This window comes from Trichomycterus rosablanca, chromosome 5, assembly GCF_030014385.1.
Source record: "Trichomycterus rosablanca isolate fTriRos1 chromosome 5, fTriRos1.hap1, whole genome shotgun sequence".
Lineage (NCBI taxonomy): Eukaryota > Metazoa > Chordata > Actinopteri > Siluriformes > Trichomycteridae > Trichomycterus > Trichomycterus rosablanca.
In genome coordinates, this window is record NC_085992.1 from 23,588,987 (window position 1) to 23,612,368 (window position 23,382).

The 23,382-nt window shown below is 38.8% G+C and overlaps 1 protein-coding gene across 2 annotated transcripts in view; it reads left to right on the plus strand.

The window, feature by feature from the left end:
- Positions 1-23,382, plus strand: part of lrrc1 (leucine rich repeat containing 1) — a 117,641-nt gene that overhangs the window by 47,937 nt on the left and 46,322 nt on the right. For both annotated transcript variants that reach the window (XR_010012379.1, XM_062994993.1), the window contains exon 4: positions 5,369-5,458. Coding sequence is in view for 1 of the 2 variants with exons in the window: in XM_062994993.1 (XP_062851063.1) it covers positions 5,369-5,458 (90 nt within the window). In the remaining variant the exon portion in view is untranslated. The remainder of the gene's footprint in view (positions 1-5,368; positions 5,459-23,382) is intronic.

A 23,382-nucleotide genomic window follows, 5' to 3' on the forward strand; every position in this document is an offset into this window, starting at 1 on the left:
AAAATATGTGGCAGATAGAATGGAACACACAATGCGAAACTAAACTTCATGAAATATGCCACCAAAGTAAGAATACAACCAGCGAAACGTATTGATTAGGTGGTCTACACCAGACGAAGCATTAGACACACACATTTAACACACTTGTATCTTGTAAGGGTGGTTTTTCCCCAATTTCCCCCCTAATCTGGTTGTATCCAATTACCCTGATTGTGTTACGCTTCACCTCTACCGATACAACCCTCCACTGCTGACTGAGGAGCTTCGCAAACTGACACACGCCCCCTCCGACACGTGTGCAGTACCGACTGCACCTTTCCACCTGCACGAGGCAAGTTCATATACGGATTAGCCTTGTGCACGGAGAGCCACACCCTGATCAGCATTATTCCTCAGCCCTGTGCAGGCGCCATCAGTGAGCCAGCAGAGGTCGTAATTTCACCAGTTATGGTCCGGGTCATCCCATCCCTGAACAATAGCCAATCATTGTTCCATGTGGCCGCCCAGCCCAGCCGGATGGCAGAGCTGAGATTCAATACGATGTATTAGAAATCCCAGCTCTGGTGTGCTAGCGTATTTTACTGCATAAAACATCTAAATAAATAAATATGCTTCCTCAACATGCAAGTATGTAGTGTGATACAGTATTGCAGTACTGTAGTCTGGATCTGGCATTCACACACAATGCATATTAAAGAGGATCTTAAAAATGTTTGGATTTTTCACATTGTCATGTGTAAATAAGCCGGAGATCTGAACTGTGTACAAATAGTTCATCAGATATTTAAAGCCCTATTATACAATGTTTGGGTCAGCGGTAAAATATGCTAGCCCATTCCTGCTAGCCGAATGATAGCCAAATGTCCCAGCCATCGAGAGTTGCACTTGTCCGTCTGCTTTTGGTGCAAAGCCCTGATTAAATAAGTAGGGTTGCATCTGGAGGTAAAAACCGTGCCAGTGCAGACCAGAATGTTCGACAAATAAAACAATGTTTGCAGTCTTTCAGTCATCACTGATTAAGTGCACAGTTATACTCTGTTATACTGAGGTATGACTCCACTGATTATACAACTTGATCACAGGTCCGAAAAGTGGACGACTTTATATTTCTACGCTTCCAGCTTGCTTCGGTGTTGTTGGTACAACGTCAGTATAGCAATTAAACTCAAGTCAAGTCAACTTTATTTATATAGCACTTTTTACAATAGACATTGTCTCAAAGCAACTTTACAAAATCCAGGACCAACAGATACAAAAAAAGTATTTTCGCTCTGGTAGTGACGTCGATCCACCGCTTGCTTTTTTGCAACAACCGTGCCCTGACAACCCGTATAGTGTATAGTGTATAGTGTTTTAATCTATATCGGAACAAAAATAAAACCTTCTAAAATGCCGACAGAGCTCATTCCTTTGCTGTTTTTGTTTTTTCTTTTTCACCATATTGAAAAAACCTCTCTCATCTGTTAACACTGTTATGCTAATACTACCTGGTTAACAAGTGAGCTGTATCTAATCTACACAACACTCCATAGCTCTTTTAGCAGCGAACAATATTTTATCATTTACTGCCTGTTGAAGCCTACAGCTGTGCTACGGTACAGTGGTATATGAAAAATCCACACCATACGTAGAATCAAAGTCGGTATACCGAATGAACCGTCATACCGCCCAGCTCTAGGTTCACCTGTCGAAGTGACTTGTCATAGTTACGAATTCAAGTTCTTCTGCCTTTCATTGCCGACAGAGTGGGATGGGAGGCAGGTGATTGACGTGTCAGTTCTTTTTAACTGATGGTCACTTTCGTCTCGTTGAGTGTTAATTTGCTCCAGATGGAAGCGTTTCTATCTAACACAGTTTCTTCTTCACAGATTTTACCGGCTTAGCCATTGGCAACCTGCTTTTTTTAATAAAAAGCGAATACAGTCTAGTGATGGCCGGCTCAATTAGCCCACTTTTTGCTATTTAGGTGCCACTACTTTTTTCCTTGGAACCCAGCTGACATCACATCCCGGACGAGCAAGCTTTCCCAGAGATGGCGGCCCTTTCCGGAGCAGGCCTCATGTTTGGACCAGGGCTGGATGTAGGCTACATTTGTTGGTGCGGTTGTGCATTTGGTGTCCCCAGCTTGTTCTGGAAAGAACTTGACTGTCTCTAATGCTCTGAGCAGCTTGCCATATTGTGACAACCAGCTTCATTTCTGCGCTATCCCTGTTCCATCCACTTTTTTGTGTTTGGGCAGCAGAAGTTTTGTGGTTCTCATTTGTGACCTTTCAACCCCAGTGCTGTTTTTACCCTGATTCAGCATCCTGCAAATTGGGTTTAAAATGTTGGTTTTGTTTAATATTTAATCTGTGAATGTATGTATTCTTTTTAATTAGTTTTCACACTGTGATCCCAAAGACTGTGTGCTGTAATTTGAGGTTGCTGCATTTTTCAGTTTTGAGTGATCAGCGTAAGCGTTGTTGCACTGATTGTGTTATGTTGTATTACTTTTAATATAAATAGAACCCTAATGAGCATGTGGGCTTAGCCATAGATACACTCATACTGCAGTAATGGCTTGATTGGTTATTCACACTGCTTTGGCACTGAATATATTTTGTCTCATTTTCTGATTATCTGCTCTGTTGCTGTGTCAGAATGCAGCTTGATTACAGTATAATGCTCTACGCTTCCAGGTTTAGACCCGTCATATTCTAATTTCCTCATACACAGTCAGCTTCAGAAACACCCGCTCAAAACCTTTTCACAATTAATGGCACCTATGTAGACAGCTTTTACTTTAGCCCTGGGGAAGCACAGTGGCTCCGTGGGTAGCAGTGTCGCCTCACAGCAAGAAGGTCCTGGATTCCTCCACGCTGCACAGATTTTCCATAGGGTTTAGGTCAGATGACTAGAATGGTGAAAGCTTGTCTGGATGCATTGTATGGACCCCGCTGAATGATATGTGAGCCAGCTTTTTGCAGAGGAAAGATTTTTATTTCAAAACAACAACAAACAAACAAATCACATTCATGTGTAGTTGCTTAGTTCATATCGATAAATTTAACTTGTAGTAAAATGCTTACAACAAGCAAGGGTTCTACCTTAATATACAACCCCAAATCAGAAAAGGTTGGGACAACTGTTTGGAATCACATCATTATTTAGTTTTTACACCTCATTACTAGCCTTAAATTGCCCCCGTCCCAACTTTTTTTGGAATGTGTTGCAGGCCTGAAATGCAAGAATGGAGGTATATTAACAAATGAAATGGTTGAGCAGACGTGAAATATCTTGGGTTCAAACTGTCTGCAATCAAATAAAATTCTAAGTAAATGTAAGAAACACTGCATTTTTATTTTACTTGTATTTTCCATGCTGTCCCAACTTTTTCTGATTTGTGGTTGTATTTGCTTTAAACTGTAAGCAGCAGCTTCACAAACCATGTTTTTAGGGCATTCCTATTTTCATGGACATGACCATTGTGTGTAGTTCCTAGTGTTGCAGTGTTTATATCAGCAAAAGAGATTACTGATATTATGTTATCATTTTCGATGTGCATCTTTTTGTATTATTTAACCCTTATAACTTTCTCATGATAAAGAATCCCTTCATATTAAAGCAATAAGACGTTATATTTACATTTTATGTAAGACATACATAAAAATAGACTATGTTCTGTTCTTCGAAGCCCTTATTTAATTTTCTGTAAATGGTACTATCATGAGCTTCATCAAAAAAGCTCTGTTTTGGTCTCATCTGACCATTAAACCAGATTGATTATGGTGTCCTCTGGTAAGACGTGACAAACTTTAGTCTGGCTTTTTTATGTCTCTGTGTCAGTAATGAGGTTCTCCTGGGTCTCTTTTTAAGCATTTTATTTTATTCAGATTGTGATAAATGGTGCAACTGACACTGTTGTATCCTGTCTGCAAGTCAGTTTGAATTTGTTTGGAGGTCGATTGAGGTTTTTGCATTTATTCATCAATTTGCTGTACCGTCCACTTTCAGGGAGGTCAGTTCCAGTGATATGGGATGTAAACTTTTTTAATGATGTTGCACACAGTGGATGCAAGAACATGATCCTTGTAGCCTTGAGTTTGTCCATGCTTTTTAGAATTTTAATTCTGTCACCCTCTGACAATTCTTTGGCCTTCGTTTTTTTCCATGCTCAGTGTGGTACATACAGACTCAGAGATGGAGTAACTTTTTGCCATTTATACTGGTTGAAAGTGTAATTTTTATTTTTTCCAGCACCTTTTCTGGCCACATCTTTCGGTACAACTCAATATAGCATCACAATTGCAATCCAATTATTTCTTGCAGTTTTAAGAAGGTGTTTATCTTTTTGTCCAGGCTAATTTAGAATTTTATGTGGAATGATTTGTCTTTTTTCAGAAGTTCTGAATTTCCTAAGTATTTTGGCAGAAGTTTAGTGGCACCTTCATGGTGTCCTGATTCATCATCATGGCCAAAAATGCCAAGGCGGAAGCCACTGTTGACTAATGCCTAGTTCACACTACATGATTTTTGCCCTGATTTTTGCTCGTGGACTGGTTGCCACTAGATTTAAAAAATATTAAAAAATATTAACAATGAAATGCAATTACTATTACAGCTGTATAATAGTAATTGCATTTCATTGTTAATATTTTTTCATAATTATTATTTTTATTTTATTCTACTCTTTTATTTACTCTATTTACTACTTACACTGTACTGGAGCTGCTGTAACACTCCCCCATGGGGATCAATAAAGGAATCTTATTTGGTAGCTTGGAAGCAACTCGGCGTTTGCTCGGCGATCGAAACTCGGCTGTCATTCTGTCATTTTGTCATTTTCAGCATTTAGCAGACGCCTTTATCCAAAGCGACTTACATAACTGTGACAGTATACAATCTAAGCAATTGAGGTTTAAGGGCCTTCCTCAAGGGCCCAACAGCAGCAACCTGGAAGTGGTAGGGCTTGACGATAGATATGTAGCATGCTAAATATCTGGATATCACTCGGGCGCCTGGCAGGGAAGACGTTGTAAAATGTGGTACAGGGGCATAATATAGTTTCTTTCAGAATACATCAGCACACACACACGTTTTACAGTATTTCTGACCCTAACGTTCTCTACAAAACATAATACCAACGTTGCATTGCAAATCATTCAACTCACTCAACATGAATCTTGTGTAACCAGTAACTACTGATCCTGTCATGAATGTAACCAAAGTGTAAAACATGATGTTAAACTCCTAATAAACAAATAAATACATTTTATAACCTGTATTGCATAAATAGTTTGGAGTATTGTTTCTGCATTATATAGTGTGGGTATAAGTGTTTATGCTACCAGGTTTTCAGCAAAGGAATAAACATACCTCTTTGTTTTAGGTTGCCAGAGAGTTTTGCTGAATTACGGAATCTAGCATGCCTTTCCATCAACGACATTTCGTTACATGCACTTCCTGAAAACATTGGAAAGTAAGTACACTTTTTTATTTACTCTTTATCTGAAGCCACTAAAAAATATGTTTTAAAAACATTGTACTGTATTTCACTCAGGTCTCTCTTTTTGTATATTTATTACAACAACCACTTTTCTGAGAAAGCTTCTCTGTGGGAAATTGATGTTGGCCGCTAGAGTTTCTTTAAACCAAGCTTTTCTTTATGTTTCTATAGACCTTGCTTTGTGCACAGGGGCACAGTCATACAGAAACTGAGAAGCAGGAAAGGGCCTTCCCTAAACAATTGCGGCAAAGTACAATCAGTTTAAATCAGTTTCCTTATTATATTATGGATTTATTGCAACTGCTTTGGCTGAAACACATAGATTCAAAGAAGGTGCCAATCAGCTTTGTCCATCAACATCTGATGTGTTTGTATGAACTATAACATTTGTCTGGCATCCTTTCTGGAAATTTGTTTGTCATCTCCTCCTCTGCCTTTTTCATTCCATTGCTTTGTTCGTTTCCTGTGTTATTTCCGCCCGCTGCTTGAATTCTTCAGCTTTATCTTGTCTGCCATCAAATGGGGGTCTGCTACAATCTGACTGCACTGTGTACCAAGCACTGCATGATCATTTTAAATGCTTCACATAATAAACACTTAGCATTAATACATTACCATATGTATTCTTTTAAACATGACCTCCGAAATCATCATACACTCATGCCATGTTGGGAGTTGCTAAACACCAGGTCATTTAAACATGTAGTAGCATGGACTTTATTGGACCTGTTCTGCATGCACTAGTATATAATGGGTAGGATCCCTACTAAATTCACAGGAAAATGTGCTTAATTTCACCATCCTTGTTTTTAAAAAATCACAGGTTTCACAGATTTTTAAAGAAAAGTGCCACATTTCACGACAGTCATTAAATAACACTCATAAATTAAATGATAAAAAGTAATGGAAGCTACAATATACAGGACAACCTACCTTAATAGTTGTATGTGAACCTAGAACATCCAGCGATGGTGTGGGGCTCCGTTTCAAATATAAAAAAACTTGTCCGTGTTTTGACACCCCCCGCGTCTACAGAATTGGTTGAAAGTTTTCCAAACTCAATTACCTAAGTTGTGTTTTTAGCTGCTTTAGACTTCAACATCTTAGACATTTTGACTACCTGATTGCTGACTGAATTGCCGTAGGATTGCTTGTATAACAGACTTTTCTGTGGTGTAGTGTGCTGACAGGGTTTGATGTATGTGTTTACGTACTGAGTAGGGCTGAAACGATTTCTCGAGAAACTTGAGTAATTTGATTACTAAAAATCATCAATTCAAATTTTTCGCATCAAAGTGTCGTTTAATCCATATAATCCAACTATGTACATCTCATGTTGTTTCGCACGGATGACTTTTAGTTTTGCACAATGCATTCACACTTTGGGCAGGTGATGTGAAGAAGACAAGGGCTACTCCGAAATCTTTCAGTATGCAGGTATGCTATATTTGCATACTTAAAAATGCCATCATCAAAAGCATTTCTTATCCGATTACTTGATTAATCACTGGAATAATCGGTAGAATACTTGATTACAAAAATAATTGATAGCTGCAGCCCTAGTATTGAGTGCATTCCCTTTAGGAATTCCATAATCAATGAGAAAGTGTGCTTCTCTACACATGTGATCATCTCTCTGTAGTCTGTCCTGCGTCTCAAAAGAACAAGCCAGTAAAGTATTATGCTCTCGATAGTTTGTCTATGTACATTTATTTCTTAATTTATAAACTCGGCAAACTCTAAAGAGGCTCGGTTAAACTAGGACCGCCTCAAAGTGCAAATTAACCATTATAAAACGGATAGTTCCGGTCCTAAAATCTGACTGGCTGAGCCGCGTTCGAAGCCGTTGTAAAATCCCTGATAAACGCAAACCTAGGACCACCTCACATCATCCCATATTAATACGCCACTGAAAAGAAAAAGTTAATGTTATGTTCGCCCTCATGTTGCCTAGCAACACTGTTAATCGAACTACCTTGCGTCGCAGAAGAATGCTTTATTGTAAGTTTATACACAATAAATACATTTATGAATTAAACATTGTTGTATTTATTGTATTTTATGTTGACCGCCGTTTTATAAAAGCAATAAGCCACTGCTATGATTTTATCACGGGGAAAGAAGTTTTAGGCACTCCGCTTCGCGCCAAAAACGTCATTCCCCGTGATAAAATCGCAGTAACGCACAGTCTCTCGTGGCTTATTGCTTTTGTAAACGTAGGACACTTGAAGGCTACATGAATGAAAAGCGTGAAATCACTAAATACAAACCTTGAATTTCACAGCATATCGCATATTACACGAAAAAAGGCCTAATAATAGGTGTTTATTATGTGTTGTATCATATCATGGTGTAGCTACAGTATAATATGCATTAAATAGATGAATTTGTCTATTGTTGCACCACTATTGACCAATATGGTAGAAGTTAAAAGTAGTACTAATGGGTAGGTTGACATCACTATACACATTTTCACTGCACATCAGTCCAGTTTAGATGAGCTCATTTACAGAGACATTGTTCTGACTTCTGCTGTGTATAGTTCAGGCTTATCTTAGACTTGTTTTGTCAATAAGTAGTGTTTGTTGCTGCATTCACAAGTGTCGGTCAAATTATTCCAGGATTTATGTGGTGATATCCATCAGAGAAGTATGCCTGTTTTGAAATGCATTGCATTCTGGGAGATCTAAGGCCGTGGCTATTCAGCAGTGGAATTCTCAGAATCTTGCAATAATATTATGCACAGTAGAGGTGAAATTACTGAAATCTTTAGGATATTTTGTCGTTGTACCATTCTAATTTGAATAAAGGTCAAAAGTGGAATTGTTTTCTATTTATTTATGCATTTTCTGCTGCTGTGGATCCCTGATAGCATTCAAGGGGGGTATATTGCTGCTCACGTGCCCCCTAGCGGACCCCTTCTTTAAACCCGTGCTTCTGCACAGCCTGTATCCGCTAACCAGGGTCCTTGCAAAGCGTTTGAAGACCTCACCCACTCATTTCCGGTCATTTCCCCACCCAGCAGACACTGTGGCCAGTTTGACTCTGCTGCAGGCACTGTCAATTGTGCCCACTAGATGGCACTCAGCTGCCTGCTAAAGTGGAATATTTTTATTTGCATACTGTCACAACTCTCTGAAAATTAGGGTTCGTATCTAGCATTACCATCTTTTATCCGTCCAGATCATTTGTTTCAGCTGGGACAGCCATAGCAGATCAGAAAATTAATGAATTGTTTGAAAGGTGGCATCCAATGGCATAACTGTTTTGAAAGGCATTGAGCTTATGTGCTGTTATATTTAGTTCATATGATAGTTCAGGAGGGTGCCTAGGTAGGCTACAATCATGTTAGCTGAAGCATGGCTACAATCATGTCAGCTGAAGCATGGCTGCTGCTCCAAGTTAAGAGTCGTGTCCTTCTGCATTTCCATTTTGGCCGGCAGAGGGAGCATAAAGAAGCAAATGATTAATGTGTCTCTTAGTTCTTACTGTGTCTTGTTATTCTTTTCAGCTTTAAGGTTACTGCCTTTCACTCTTGCCAGCTCCTCTGTTGGCAAACCTGCTTTACTCTGAAGCCGCAATTCCTGGGCTGCTTGGTCTGGTACAGTTTTTTTGCTGGCCTCAATGCCAGTTCGTTTATATCTTTCTGGGAGCTCATCCAGTGTTGTGGCATTTTTGGGCCTCAGAACCGCCCTTGGAGAGAGGATTGCCCCAGAGGGGGTGTGGTATCCTGTTTTCAGAGCGAACCCTGTCTGTAAACCCACATTACTTGCAGAATTAGCCAGTTGGTGTGCTTCTATTTCTTAGAAGTGAGTTGTCGCAGACGACCAGAGCAGCCTGTCATCTTTATTCTATCCACTTCTTCTCTTCTCTTCTTTTCCCTCTTATTTATTTGCGATTGTTTTGTAAGTGGCTTTTTTTATTTTTTACCCTTCTGTCCGCCCATATCAGTCATACAGATATCTCATAACCACACCCATTAGGTTCAGAAACAAGGTCCTGATGGCAACCAACCTCCCAGGAGAATGAACGTATTTACATTACATTGATTCATACAATCTTTATAAGGATTTTATTTTGGGTTTTGTCATTTTATTTTCATTTTTTAGCATGACTTTAAGAAACATAATATCTATTTTGCCATTATACGACACATATGTGTTAAACATGGCTTAAAAACTCAAATAAATTAATCAATAAACACAGTTTTAACTTGGACAGTGTTGCTGTAGGTCCCTGTTAATAACAATAATATATTTGGCTTATAGCTACTATACACCGATCAGCCATAACATTAAAACCACCTCCTTGTTTCTACACTCACTGTCCATTTTATCAGCTCCACTTACCATATAGATGCACTTGTAGTTCTACAATTACTGACTGAAGTCTATCTGTTTCTTTACATGCTTTGTTAGCCCCTTTTTATGCTGTTCTTCAATGGTTAGGACCCCCACAGGTGGTGGATCATTCTCAGCACTGCAGTGACTCTGACATGGTGGTGGTGTGTTAGTGTGTGTTGTGCTGGTATGAGTGGATTAGACACAGCAGCGCTGTTGGAGTTTTTAAATACCATGTCCACTCACTGTCCACTCTATTAGACACTCCTACCTAGTTGGTCCACCTTGTAGATGTAAAGTCAGAGACGATCGCTCATCTATTGCTGCTGTTTGAGTTGGTTATCTTCTAGACCTTCATCAGTGGTCACAGGACGCTGTCTATGAGGCGCTGTTGGCTGGATGTTTTTGGTTGGTGGACTATTCTCAGTCCAGCAGTGACCGTGAGCTGTTTAAAAACTCCATCAGCATTGCTGTGTCTTATCCACTCATACCAGCACAACACACACTAACACACCACCACCATGTCAGTGTCACTGCAGTGCTTAGAATGATCCACCACCCAAATTATATCTACTCTGTAGTGGTCTTGTGGGGGTCCTGACCATTGAAGAACAGCGTGAAAGGAGGCTAACACAGCATTCAGAGAAACAGATGGACTACAGTCAGTAATTGTAGAACTACAAAGTGCTTCTATATGGTAAGTGGAGCTGATTAAATGGACACTGAGTGTAGAATCAAACACCTGACAGTGAGCTTGTTAGACATACTGTTTCGAAACCAACCCTCACATTCATTCTATTTTTTTCTTTTGGGATGGCTGTATGTTTGTGGGAATTTGTGCATATTCAATATGGCATTTTTATGGTCAGGCACTGATATCTTTGTGGGCCTTGTGCTAAAACTGCAAAAGGTTTTTACTATACTGTGGCCACAAAGTAGGCAGCGTGTAATTTATATTATTATGTTGTCCACTTGTTGCAATAGGTTTGGCTAAAGCATAAGAATTTTGAGGGCTGTTCACATACTTTTTGTTACATAGTGTATACTAGGGCTGCAACTAACGATTATTTTAGTAGTCGACTAATCTGACGATTATTTTTTCGATTAGTCGACTAGTCAACGATTATTTATGTCATACCCTCCATCTCTGCCTTAACATAACAAAAACCTGTTATGTTATTTAAGTTCCAATATCAAATTAAAATAATGACCCATGAAACATGAATATGAAACTTAAGCTTGATAGTTTAATTAAATATATTTGAAACATTAATACACAATCACAATAAAAAAATTCAATTTAATATGAAAGCTTTGAACAGCATTAGAAGCTGTTATGTTTCAGAAGTTATCACTCTGGAAGTCAAAAAACATTTATAACATGTCGTTGAGAAACATGTGAATGCTGTCTGTGAAGACCTCAGCCATTTGAGGGGTGCATGAACTTCTCTTCTCATCCACACTCCATTGCTTAGTGCTATTAATAGAAAGAGCAAACGAGAAAGCTGTATTAATTATCACAAACTGAAGGCTATGTATCATAGTTTATTACAAATAGTGTACTGGCTATGCCAACTAAACCATAACAGGTTAAATATCTTAACTGAATTATCTGCTGAGCTAACTAGCTATCATTAAGTAGAGGAGGCTTATTATTTAGAATCAGTGCTCTCATTAACGAGAGCAAAAATATGGAAGACGAGACAGGGTAACGTTAGGCTATGATGTTAAGTTATATAACGTTACTCATATAAATGACTGATTAACTATTGCACTTAATGCGTTAGCTAGCTAACAAACCTGAAAACTAGCGAACTCTTAGATAGTTTTCCGACAAGTAGTAGTAGCATTAACAAACATTAACTACGTTGGTTAAAGCACAAAGCGGTGTAAAAACTTTGCTGCAAGGCATTTCACCGTAGTGCTGGTGTGAAACCTTAACTCTGCTTTGTAGTGTCTGCGTCCAGCTCATTTCTTTGGGTTATTTTGGCTGAAATACTTTAGAAAGTTTCAGTCTCTTTATCTTTGCCTCTCTGTCTTCATAAACTCCCCGCTGCGCCATGGAAGCGATGCTGCGCCCCCTGCAGTTCCTTTAGTGCATTGCAATAATAACGACGCGTCGACAATGCAATTCCACGTCGACAAATTTTTATAGTCGACGTTATCGATTACGTCGACTAATCGTTGCAGCCCTAGTGTATACGATTAGGTATTAAAAATGTGATAAACACTACCCAAAATTCTGTACATTTCAGGATTTTGATTGTAGGCCCTGGAGATTTTAGTATAATAGTAGTCGAATAAATATATGATTTTAAATTTAATAATATATAAAATACAGTGATACCTTGAAACTCAGCGTCACTTGGTTCTTGGAGTGGTGTTGATTTTTAAAGGGCGTTGAGTTTTAAGGTATTTTTTCCCGTAAAGATGTATGGGAAACCTGTTAATGTGTTCCATGGTCGTGTGGAACTGTATATATTTTAGGCTTATTTAAAATAATGGGGTTGTTTTTGACACTTAAACACTGAAAATATTATAAATAATAATTTTTATAATATAAAAAACACTAATTACAATAAAAATCTATAAAAAAAAACAATAAACCCTGCACTTTACCTTAACTTTTTTATTGTTTCCTTATGCTTCTTAATCATGGAGATAACTTATGAGCAGTAATAATTAAGAGAGTTTCTTTTAATACGTTAAATCACGTTAGATTTTTTATTTTTTTTAGCAGTAAGCTTTTTAGACTCTCTTGGAAAACTGTAACACAAAAGTGAAAAATTGAGGAAAATCCATACAAACACAGGTACATGTGCAGCTTTCAGAGTGTATTTGACAGTTATCCTACACAAATGTAGATTCGTCTCATATTCGCACTTTGATGACCTTTTATTGCACCGCTCAAGCTGGTCGCACACATGTTGAGTTTAGGGGTACAAATTACTTGAAGGGTGTTTCAAAAAGTTTGAGTTTAGGGGACGTTGCGTTACAAGGTACCACTGTATGTACATGTTTGCATATATGTATATAGAGTATGTGTATATACAGTATATATATCTATATATATATATATATATATATATGTGTGTGTGTGTGTGTGTGTGTAAATATACACACACATACACACACACACACACACTGTCAATTACTTTACATCTGCTTATCACCCCTTAAAAATGATTAGTATTCTAAGCTTAGCTGATTGATGTGTAATTTTGCCAACCAACCCAGTAAGGCCAGTTTCAAATAGTTTGCAGCAAACCTTGAATGTTTGTATTCCTGTATAAAGCAAAACAAATCGTTTGATTGATTGGGTTGTGGGGGGTCATTATGTTAATGCTACATCAGGTTTGACTGCTTTTAAACCCAGCACGACATCACATATTTTCATCAGAGTAATTATTGCTGACAGCAATGCTGGTTAATTTACCAGACTAAACTCCTCCAAAATTAGTCAGCCAAGCTCGGTGAGAGTGGGAAGGGCTAGGAACGGCTTCACCATCTGACACACAACACAGCTAAGTCCGTCGTTGGGCTGGAATTATTTATAGCTGTAAATCACTCTGCTCTTTGCTTAATCCTGCAGCAGGATTCTTTTTTAGGCCACATTCATCCCTCACTCATCTCTCCTCATGATGAATGTAACGTAGGTAACTGCAGGTTTGTTTTGCTCTGGGATCCATTAAGACATGGACAGTTGGTCTCCGTAAAGAAAATTACTTGGTGTCATAAAGCTATTTTTCTTTCTTTTTTAAAAGCTTCCTGTCAAGTCCAATCATCAAGTGTATGTGCATTGTCTTGCCGACACAACTGTAGTAGCAGGTACCTGAATAAGATCTATTAGATAAACACTACAAGTCCAAAATAATTTTAAAAAAAACCACAGGAAGAAAAATCACCAAAAAACACTTATTTTATAAAATTGATTTTCTTAACCTCTTTTCAGTTGATTAGTTAAAATGTCCACATACTTTTGTCCATTAAGTTTCACTTACCATGCCGAGGCTGGATTACTGCAGCTCCCTCCTGGCTGGTCTTTCCATGTCCACCGATTCAAAATGCAGCTGCCCACCAATTTTCAATTAACCCAAATGCTGCCACATCACCCCACTGCTGCACTCAGTTCACTTGCTTCCTGTAGCAGTCTGCAATCAGCTCAAAACAACGATGCTTGCCTACAAGGTCAAAAATAGATCAGTCCGACCTACCTTGGGGAACTTCTCAAACCTTATTCTGTACCACACTGCGTTTGAGCCACAAGTCTAGCTCGTCTGCATCCAGCCATCAGAACAGGAGGAGGACAGGCATCAAGGGTATTTTCTTTACTAGAACCCAGGTGGTGAAATAAACTTCCCCTGACTGTTCAAACAACTGAGGCTCCCCCTTAGGGGTCACTAACGAAAAAAATATGTGAAGAGCAAAATCCGTACCCTCGGTTTAGTAATTCGTACGTACGGATTTGTTAACAGTACCCACGGTTTAGTAGTTTAGTAAAAATGCATAGATTTTATTAATAACAGAGAAGGTCTGAATTTCCAATTTTTTAGATCTACATATAGGTTGTAACACACTTTTCTTTCTGGTAAATTTTTGTGCATCAGGACTCGGTAGGTTATATGTATATTAAGCTGTAAAGAGATGCTTTACCCTTTTCAATGTTTCGCAACTGTATTACCGTAAAACAGGGTTTTGACGGACAGTAAAACCTTAAGTGCAGATAGCATGATTTTAAATCTGAGAGTACGATTTACATATCTGTGGGTACAGTTTTGCTAAACGGAAGGGTACAGTTTACAAATCCGTATGTACGGATTACTAAACTGAGGGTACGGATTTTACTTTTCACATATTTTTTTTCCCGTTAGTGACCCCTAAGGGGCTCCATAACTGAGTCCTGCACTGTCTTCAAAAGATAATTAAACACCCACCTGTTTATAAAGCATTTACATAGTTATTTATCCTTCTTCAAAGGTAGAACATCAAAAAATGTTCTACCTGTACTTTTATTCTAACAGGGTTTGGCAGATGTGTTCTTAGCCCATTGTGTTTTTGTACTAAAGTAAAGAAATCTAGCACTTCTCTAGGTCATGTTGGATAAGAGAGTTTTCTAAATGCTGTATGTTATTTAAATGTAATAAATGTAATAAATGTAATAAAATGTAATGCTGGCACATACCTAAAAGTCAAACAGTTAGCAGATTAGCTAACTTCCTGGTAATTACCTTGCAAGTTTCCTGTTGTAATGGTTTAATAGCTTGACTATTAAATGTGATTGGCCTCAAGATTAAACACAGTGAAATGGTTTTGATTTGTTAAGCATTAATCCTTAATGGAAAAATACACATAGAGCGACATTCCATATGCAGTGCACCACTACTCCTTATACCAGTACAGCACACAATACCATGTTTGTACCAGTGCAGTACTGAAAGTGGTCCACCACCCAAATAACATCCGCTCACACTACCCACCAAGCCACTCTGTCGCCTTGAATGCAAATAGCACTTAATCCCCAATAATAAGAAAGTGAAATTTTGTGTTCATAAAACTATTTAAACACTTTAGCACTCCAAATTAGGGTCAGGTACATTCTGTTTAATTAGATTATCTTTGAGATGTGTCTAGAACCACTTGTTGCAATTTCAAATAATTAAACATTTTGGGTCTATAAGGGCCCAAAATGCAGCCCAGAGAACTGTCTGTAAATCTCTGCAATCAAAATCGACAAAAAAGAACAGTAATTTAGGCAAAAGGACAGAACAAATGAGGAGTGTGAGAAGAATCTGAAAGTAAGACTGAGGGAAAACAAAGAGGCCTACAGAAGGGAAGCCTTCAGCAAAAAATGCCAAGCAGGTGTGGGCTGGCATGAAGCAGATCAATAAATTCATATTCAGCTGAATAGCATATTCAGCATGTCACTCTCCCTCGACACCTGCAGCGGTACTCCCCCACTCCATCACCAACACCACACTCCCATATAACCCACTCACCCCACAGCCATTGTTTGAGGACTCAACCATCACATTCATAGGTCAAGACATGAGTGAAGTTAAGATAAAGATTAGATAAAGATATCTAAGGCTTAGAGTGTTTTCAGGACCATAGTGGCCTCAGTAATCTTGAAATGGAAGAACCATGAAACAATTGGTTTCCAATAGTTTCATAATGTTGCAACCCACTGCAAACTATCAGTAGGTTTTAAGATCAGCAGTATTAAATAGGGGTTTGAAAACTGTGACACAGCGGTATTAACAAAATATCTCGCTACTGTAAAATACATCATTCTTGTTCTTTGTTCATTTGCAGTATCATTCAACTAATACATACATGCCTTATTTCACTTAATGAGTTACTGATGTAATGACACCTGAACCCAATCTTATTTAACAAGATAAAGTTTAAAAAACCACTGCTGGTCATCACTACCATATTGCAATAGGACTAACTGGGTGATGCAAACAGTGTTAGTAGTACCTTAAAAGTAACTGACGTTTTTGAGAAAAAGGATTGAGGGATGCAAAATTTAAAATTCCAATGATGGTGGTTCATAACAAAAAGGTCAGGCAGCAGGGAATGAGGACAACAAAGCTACAGAATGGCAGTAGGCGACAACTCTGCACTGACTAGGATGATCGCCCACTCATTTACATGTCACAACAACCATAGTACTAGTAACCTATAAAGTTAAAATATGGCAAATAGCAGCTAGGTTAAAGTGCCTGGCGAGTATGGTTTAAAATGGTCTTCTACGGACAGGGCTGAAGTTAGGCAAAGGTAGAAGTGAGAAGCTGAGCTTCTGAACCCAGCTGAGGTTTATGAAATGACTGGAGGAAGGTCATCTTCTCAGAGTCTAATTTTCAGCATGACCCCACACCTAGTCTAATGTGAAATTTGATGGAGCATGGCTGATAGAAGGTTATCCTAAAAGAAAACTTGCTACCTTCTGCTTTGACAATGTTCCCCAACTCTGGGGATAGTTTTTTTCTCTCGCAGGACAGTGATCCATTCCACACGACCTGGTCGATCAAGTTGTGGATAGTGGCCTAGTGTGTGAATTGGTCAGCCAATTCTCCAGATGGTTGGCCTCAAGCCATCGAACAAATCTGAGCTGCTTGCATTTTTGCATCTGGAGTGACATAAATTCACCCAACAGCAATGTAAAAGACCCATCCCATGATGCCTAAAAGCTGTGATTAAAACATTAGCATTTAAAACATCAAATATACACCGATCAGGCATAACATTATGACCACCGTCCTAATATAGTGTTGGTCCCCCTTTTGCTGCCAAAACAGCCATGACCCGTCGAGGCATGGACTCCACTATACCCCTGAAGGTGTGCCGTGGTATGTTAGCAGCAGATCCTTTAACTTCTGTAAGTCGCAAGGTGGGGCCTTCATGGATCGGACTTGTTTGTCCAGCATGTCCAGTCGATTGGATTAAGATCTGAAGAATTTGGAGGCCAAGTCAACACCTCAAACTTGTTGTGCTCCTCAAACCATTCCTGAAGCATTTTTGCTTTGTGGCAGGGCGCATTATCCTGCTGAAAGAGGCCACAGCCACCTGGGAATAGCATTTCCACGAAAGGGTGTACATGGTCTGCAACAATGCTTAGTTAGTTTGTTTGTTTTATTAGGATTTTAACGTCATGTTTTACACTTTGGTTACATTCATGACAGGAACGGTAGTTACTCATTACACAAGATTCATCAGTTCACAAGGTTATATCAGACACAGTCTTGGACAATTTAGTGTCTCCAATTCACCTCACTTACATGTCTTTGGACTGTGGGAGGAAACCGGAGCACCTGGAGGAAACCCATGCGGACATGGGGAGAACATGCAAACTCCACACAGACAGGACCCAGACCGCCCCACCTGGGGATTGAACCCAGGACCTTCTTGCTGTGAGGCAACAGTGCTACCCACTTAGCCACCGTGTCGCCCAGCAATAATGCTTAGGTAGGTGGTACGTGCCAAAGTAACATCCACATGGATGGCAGGACCCAGGGTTTCCCAGCAGAACATTACCCAGAGCATCACACTGCCTCCGCCAGCTTGCCTTCCTCCCATAGTGCATCCTGGTGCATGTGTTCCTCAGATAAGCGTCACACACGCACCCGGCCATCCATGTGATGTAAAATAAAACGTGATTCATCAGACCAGGCCACCTTCTTCCATTGCTCTGTGGTTCAGATCCAATTCCCATGCCCATTGTTGCTGCTGTCGGCGGTGGACAGGGGTCAGCTTGGGCACCCTGACTGGTCTGCGGCTGTGCAGTCCCATACGCAACAAACTGTGATGCACTGTGTATTCTGACACCTTTCTATCAGAACCAGCATTAACTTCTTCAGCAATTTGAGCTATAGTAGGTCGTCTGTTGGATCGGACCACACAGACCTTGGACCACTTTTGATAGATACTGACCACTGCAGAGCGGGAACACCCCACAAGAGCTGCATTTTTGGAGATGCTCTGATCCAGTCGTCTAGCCAGCACAATTTGGCCCTTGTCAAACTCGCTCAAATCCATCTATTTGTCCTGCTTCTAACACATTAACTTACCTAAAGATAAAACGTTCACTTGCTGCCTAATATATCCCACCCACTAACGGGTGCCGTGATAAGGAGATAATCGTTTATTCACTTCACCTGTCAGCGGTCATAATGTGATGCCTGGTCGGTGTATGTATTACTTGGCTGACTAGATTATTTAAAATAAGTGCGAACAAAAAATTAGCTGAGCATTGTTATTAACTTTTTCTTTCTGGTGAAGTTATTACTTTTTATTTCTGAATCCTGTAATTCCTGGAATTTTAATACTGGATCTACCTCCCAGAAGTAATCTCCTTTAATATAATAATTTTATTCAGTCTACATCTCTTTCTGTTTCTCTAACCATTTGATTAAACTAAATGAAACAATGATAGTGTGATAAGTCAGTGACCCATTTGTGCTACACTGAGGCTTTTAGTGCTGTCTACATCAAGTTGATGTTATAAATTGATGTGGTTCTGGTTGGCATTATGCCAGAGCAAACTGGAAACTAATTGGTCGCCTCCCCTTTTTCAGGGTTGTGGGCTGTCTAGTTCATGTCTAGAGGAAAAACAGGTCATAGTTTAACATGAGCACATTTTAGCTGGCATTTTTATTAAAGAGGTGGTAGCTCAGAGGTTAAAGCTGTACCCTAGTGACTGGACTGTTGTGACTTCAAATTCCGAGGACAGTCAGAGCTCTGTTGTTGGGCCACTCAGTTCCAACCCCTTAACCTTTGGGTAATTAGGTGCATGTTTGAGTTTGTTCAAAGACTTTCTAATGAATGAAATGTAAATTAGGGAGAAAGGCTTACCTTTTGTCTTTGAAGTGTGTTTGATCTTGATCTCTATAGTGTTGGACCCAATGTTTATTTTTCGCCGTACATTCCCTAGTATTTCTTTAAATTGCCTTGTAATTATGCCAGTACCTCATTGCGCTTTGATTACCCTGGTGTGTTTAATTATATGCTGGAAACCAAAATGCCCTGGTGGCTTTGATCAATCCAAATCAGGAATGTCCCCATGTTTAATAGTTTCGAGACAAGCTAGTGAGTGTCCTGTAGGCCCAAACTGCATAGTGTGTGCCTAGTTATGTCCACTTCAGTATTACAAAAGAACTTGATCCCAGAGATGGGCACTCCAGTCTGCGGCTCGAGTCCGAGTCGCACATAAGTCGCACACACAGCGACTTCAGACTCGACTCGGACTTGTTTCAAACAACTCGGACTCGACTCATGACTAGCAAAAAAATTGTGAACAACAAGAGTCACTCCGTCAGCATGTGTTAACATTAGTTACGTGTGACAATTATTTATATATATATATATATAATAAATATTCTGCTCTCTAATAATGCTCTGGCCGTCTTAACCCGCAATGCACGCAATGGGTAAATGTTACAGCCAGCTTACGGCGTGGTGATAGCATCGCTCCCTACACATTTTTGTTACCTTTGGATTGGAATCTCACTTAAAATGGTGGAATACCCTACATAGTGCACTTCACAGAAACAACTGGGGTGAATGGAACACTCCTACAGTATTGGCGCTAATGGTTCACATACCATTTTCTGAATCAATCAGATTGTGATCTGATTTAAATTTTTTGTTTGCGTCACACAGATGATGTCAGTGAAACGCTTGATTGGCTTTCTAACGAGTTTGTGTTTTACTTCACAACCGAGAAAAGTTTGGAGGTTTTTAATTATAAGCACACATTTACAAAATAACGGATTATATTCCTAATGGGACAACACACGGTTATAAATTTAATAGCATCTGGAAGAACATAAGTTAAGGTAAGCAGTGATTTTTTTTTTTGCTGTGTTTTTGATTTTGGCCGCTGTGCTGTGATTTATCGTGCGTTTTTGTTTTGCAGTGAAAACAAAATGTTTCAGTTTAAGCTTTTAACTGGTGCCTTCTTGTTATACTGTAGATATTACATTCATTTAAACAATGACTAGGAAAGTAATGGCACTAAGTAAAACGGCAAAATGCAGTTGCTAATCTGTTGGGGTTTTTTTTTTATTTGAACTGAAATATTATTTGTTTATTTCTACACTACATTTCAAATACAGTATATGTTTTGTGTATATTATATTGACTCGTGGCTTGACTCGGACTCTAGCCTAAAGACTCATGACTTGACTCGGACTCATATTTTGTGATTTGTGAACATCTCTGCTTGATCCTATCCCTAAATTGAAGCCTGCTTTATAATTCATGTGTTTCCGTACTCAAAAATAAAAAGTGCATCAAATCACTTCTACACACTTGTACTAATACTATTGTCTAGTACAATAGTCTATACTATTACTATTGTTTTTTTTACTGTGGATGATAGATTGATGTAGAAGGTGCTGTTTTTAAGCTGCACACAAAAAGTTTTTCATGGTCCACCTCATAAGAGTAGAACTAAGGTTCAAGCAAGTTAGGATGCAGTGTCATGCATAAATACTTAAATCTGTCAATTTTGCCATCACAGAAGTAGGGTGTCTGGGTCTGCAGTACTGAAAGTCTAATATACAGACAAAAGACAGCAATTAAAACTAGGGGTGCAAAATAATAGTTAGCTTTTTGCAGCATTTTGGTTTAATGTTGACCTGTTTTCTTGGTCTTTACTTCCCAAAAGTTACAATGGCTCCTCTAAATCCACCATACACTTTAATCAGCAATAATTTCACAAGCACTTTTACTTTTACTTTACTTCCAATCATGTCAGATTGGACACACCTATAGCTTCTGACGTAACAGTTGGGGGTCTCGCAGTATGCAAGCACCTTAATCAGCCAGTAGAGGTTGTAATTGCAGCAGCATAATTGCAGCAGCAATGAGGAACCCTGCTTCAACCAGTGCTGCCCACTCACCAACCCCCCAATAACACAGCCAATCATGAGTCTGTACAGGCACGTGGCTTTCAACTTATGGCCTACTGTATTAAATTGTTGTATCACCCGAGCACCAGGTCATTGTCTTCTGTCTTTTGTCATATAGCAGTCTCCTCTCCAGGTTTTATTTAACAACAGATGAGATTAAATTCTCCTATAACATATCTTAGTACATCATTTCTACTTATATTACAACCACAAATCAGACAAAGTTGGGACAGCATGAAAAATGCAATTAATAAAAAACACAGAGTTTCTTACATTTACTTTGACTTTTATTTGATTGCAGACAGGATGAACCTGAGATATTTCATGTTTTGTCTGCTCAACTTCATTTCATTTATTAATAAACATCCATTCCTGCATTTCAGGCTTGCAACACATTCCAAAAAAAGTTGGGACAGTAAGCTCTAAGATCTCAATGTACTTTTCTGCATTAATGCTGCCATCACAGAAGTGTAAATGACCTTTGCCAAGGGCACTGACACAGCCCCATACCATGACAGACCCTGGCTTTTGGACGTTGCTGATAACAGTCTGGATGGTCCTTTTCGTCTTTGGTCTTTAAACGAATCAAGGAATCTGGAAAAATTTCAATGATGATATGCACTGTAGAGGGAGAAATATGCAAATCTCTTCAAATCTTTCTTTGAGGTACATTGTTTTTAAACCTTTCAATAATTTTCTCACACATTTGTTGACAAACTGGAGATCCTCTGATCATCTTTGCTCATCAAAGACTCAGGCTTTCCTGGATGCTGCTTTTGTACCAAACTGTGATTACAATCACCTGTTGACATCACCTGTTTGAAATCACATCATATTTTAGTTTTTTCACCTCATTACTAGCCTTAAATTGCCCCTGTCCCAGCTTTTTTTTTGGAATGTGTTGCAGGCCTGAAATGCAGGAATGGAGGTATATTAACAAATGAAATGAAATATCTTTGGTTCAAAGTGTCTGCAATCAAATAAAAGTCAAAGTAAATGTAAGGAACACTGCATTTGTATTTTATTTGCATTTTCCATACTGTCCCAACTTTTTCTGATTTGGGGTTGTATGTTAAAGTACATGTATTTCTCAGCACCGCTTGCATTGCAGAAAATATATACACATAATGAAAAAAAAACACAATTTTTAGAACAAAATGAGCTCTACAGTCAATAGTCAGTATTTAGTTTGACCTCTCTTGGCACTTAACACATCTTGGGGCTGTCCAGTAATTTTCTGGTATATTGTACCAGGCTTCCTTCAACATTTCTCAGAGTCCTTCTTCAAATTTTATTTTAATTAAATCTTTTATTTATTTCTCTGTCCAGGTCCCATACTGCCTCCATAATATTCAGGTCTGCACTCTGTGAAGGCAAGTCCATGAATGTCAGTGTTTTATTAGCTGTTTTTCTCTCCAAATATGATTTCACTGCTTAAGCAATGTGCTTGGGATCGTTATCATGCTGAAAAAAATAAAACCATTCTCGGTTGGGCGCTTTCCAGAGGGAAGAAATGGCATAATTCATTTTAATCTGTGTGTATTTTCAGCCTTCATGCTCCCATCAATTTTCACTATATCACCAGCACCACTGGCTGAAATGTAGCCCCAAAAAGATAGACCTTCACCTTTCTCAAACTTTTTTTTTAACATATTGATATGATTGAGCCCATAATGTTGACATTTGGATTTGTCATTACATAATACTTTTTTTCCACTGATCTTCATTCCAATCCCTGTGAGTTTTAGCATATTTTAGCATTTTTACCTTGTTCCTCTTCTATAAAAGGGGTTTCTTGGCTGCTAACCTTTCAAAGAGACCATTCCTGACCAAGCTTCTTCTGACTGCAGAAGGGTTATAAGTTATATCTTGCCAGATGCTGAGCCAGGCCCTTGTTGATGTGGTTTTAAAGGTTTTTTTGCCCTTTCAGTTATTTTTCATCCTTAATCTCTCCTGATAATTTAGATTTCTTTAAAACATCTTGGATGCCACATCTCTGGTATTCAGTTTGTTTGCTGATTTCCCTTTGAGAGAGGTCTTGCTGATGCAAAATAATGATTTTATGTCAGATTGTATGATCTTTTTCATTTTGAATGGAATAATATGATTGAAAGTTGATCTTGATGAGCAAGCTGCCAATGAA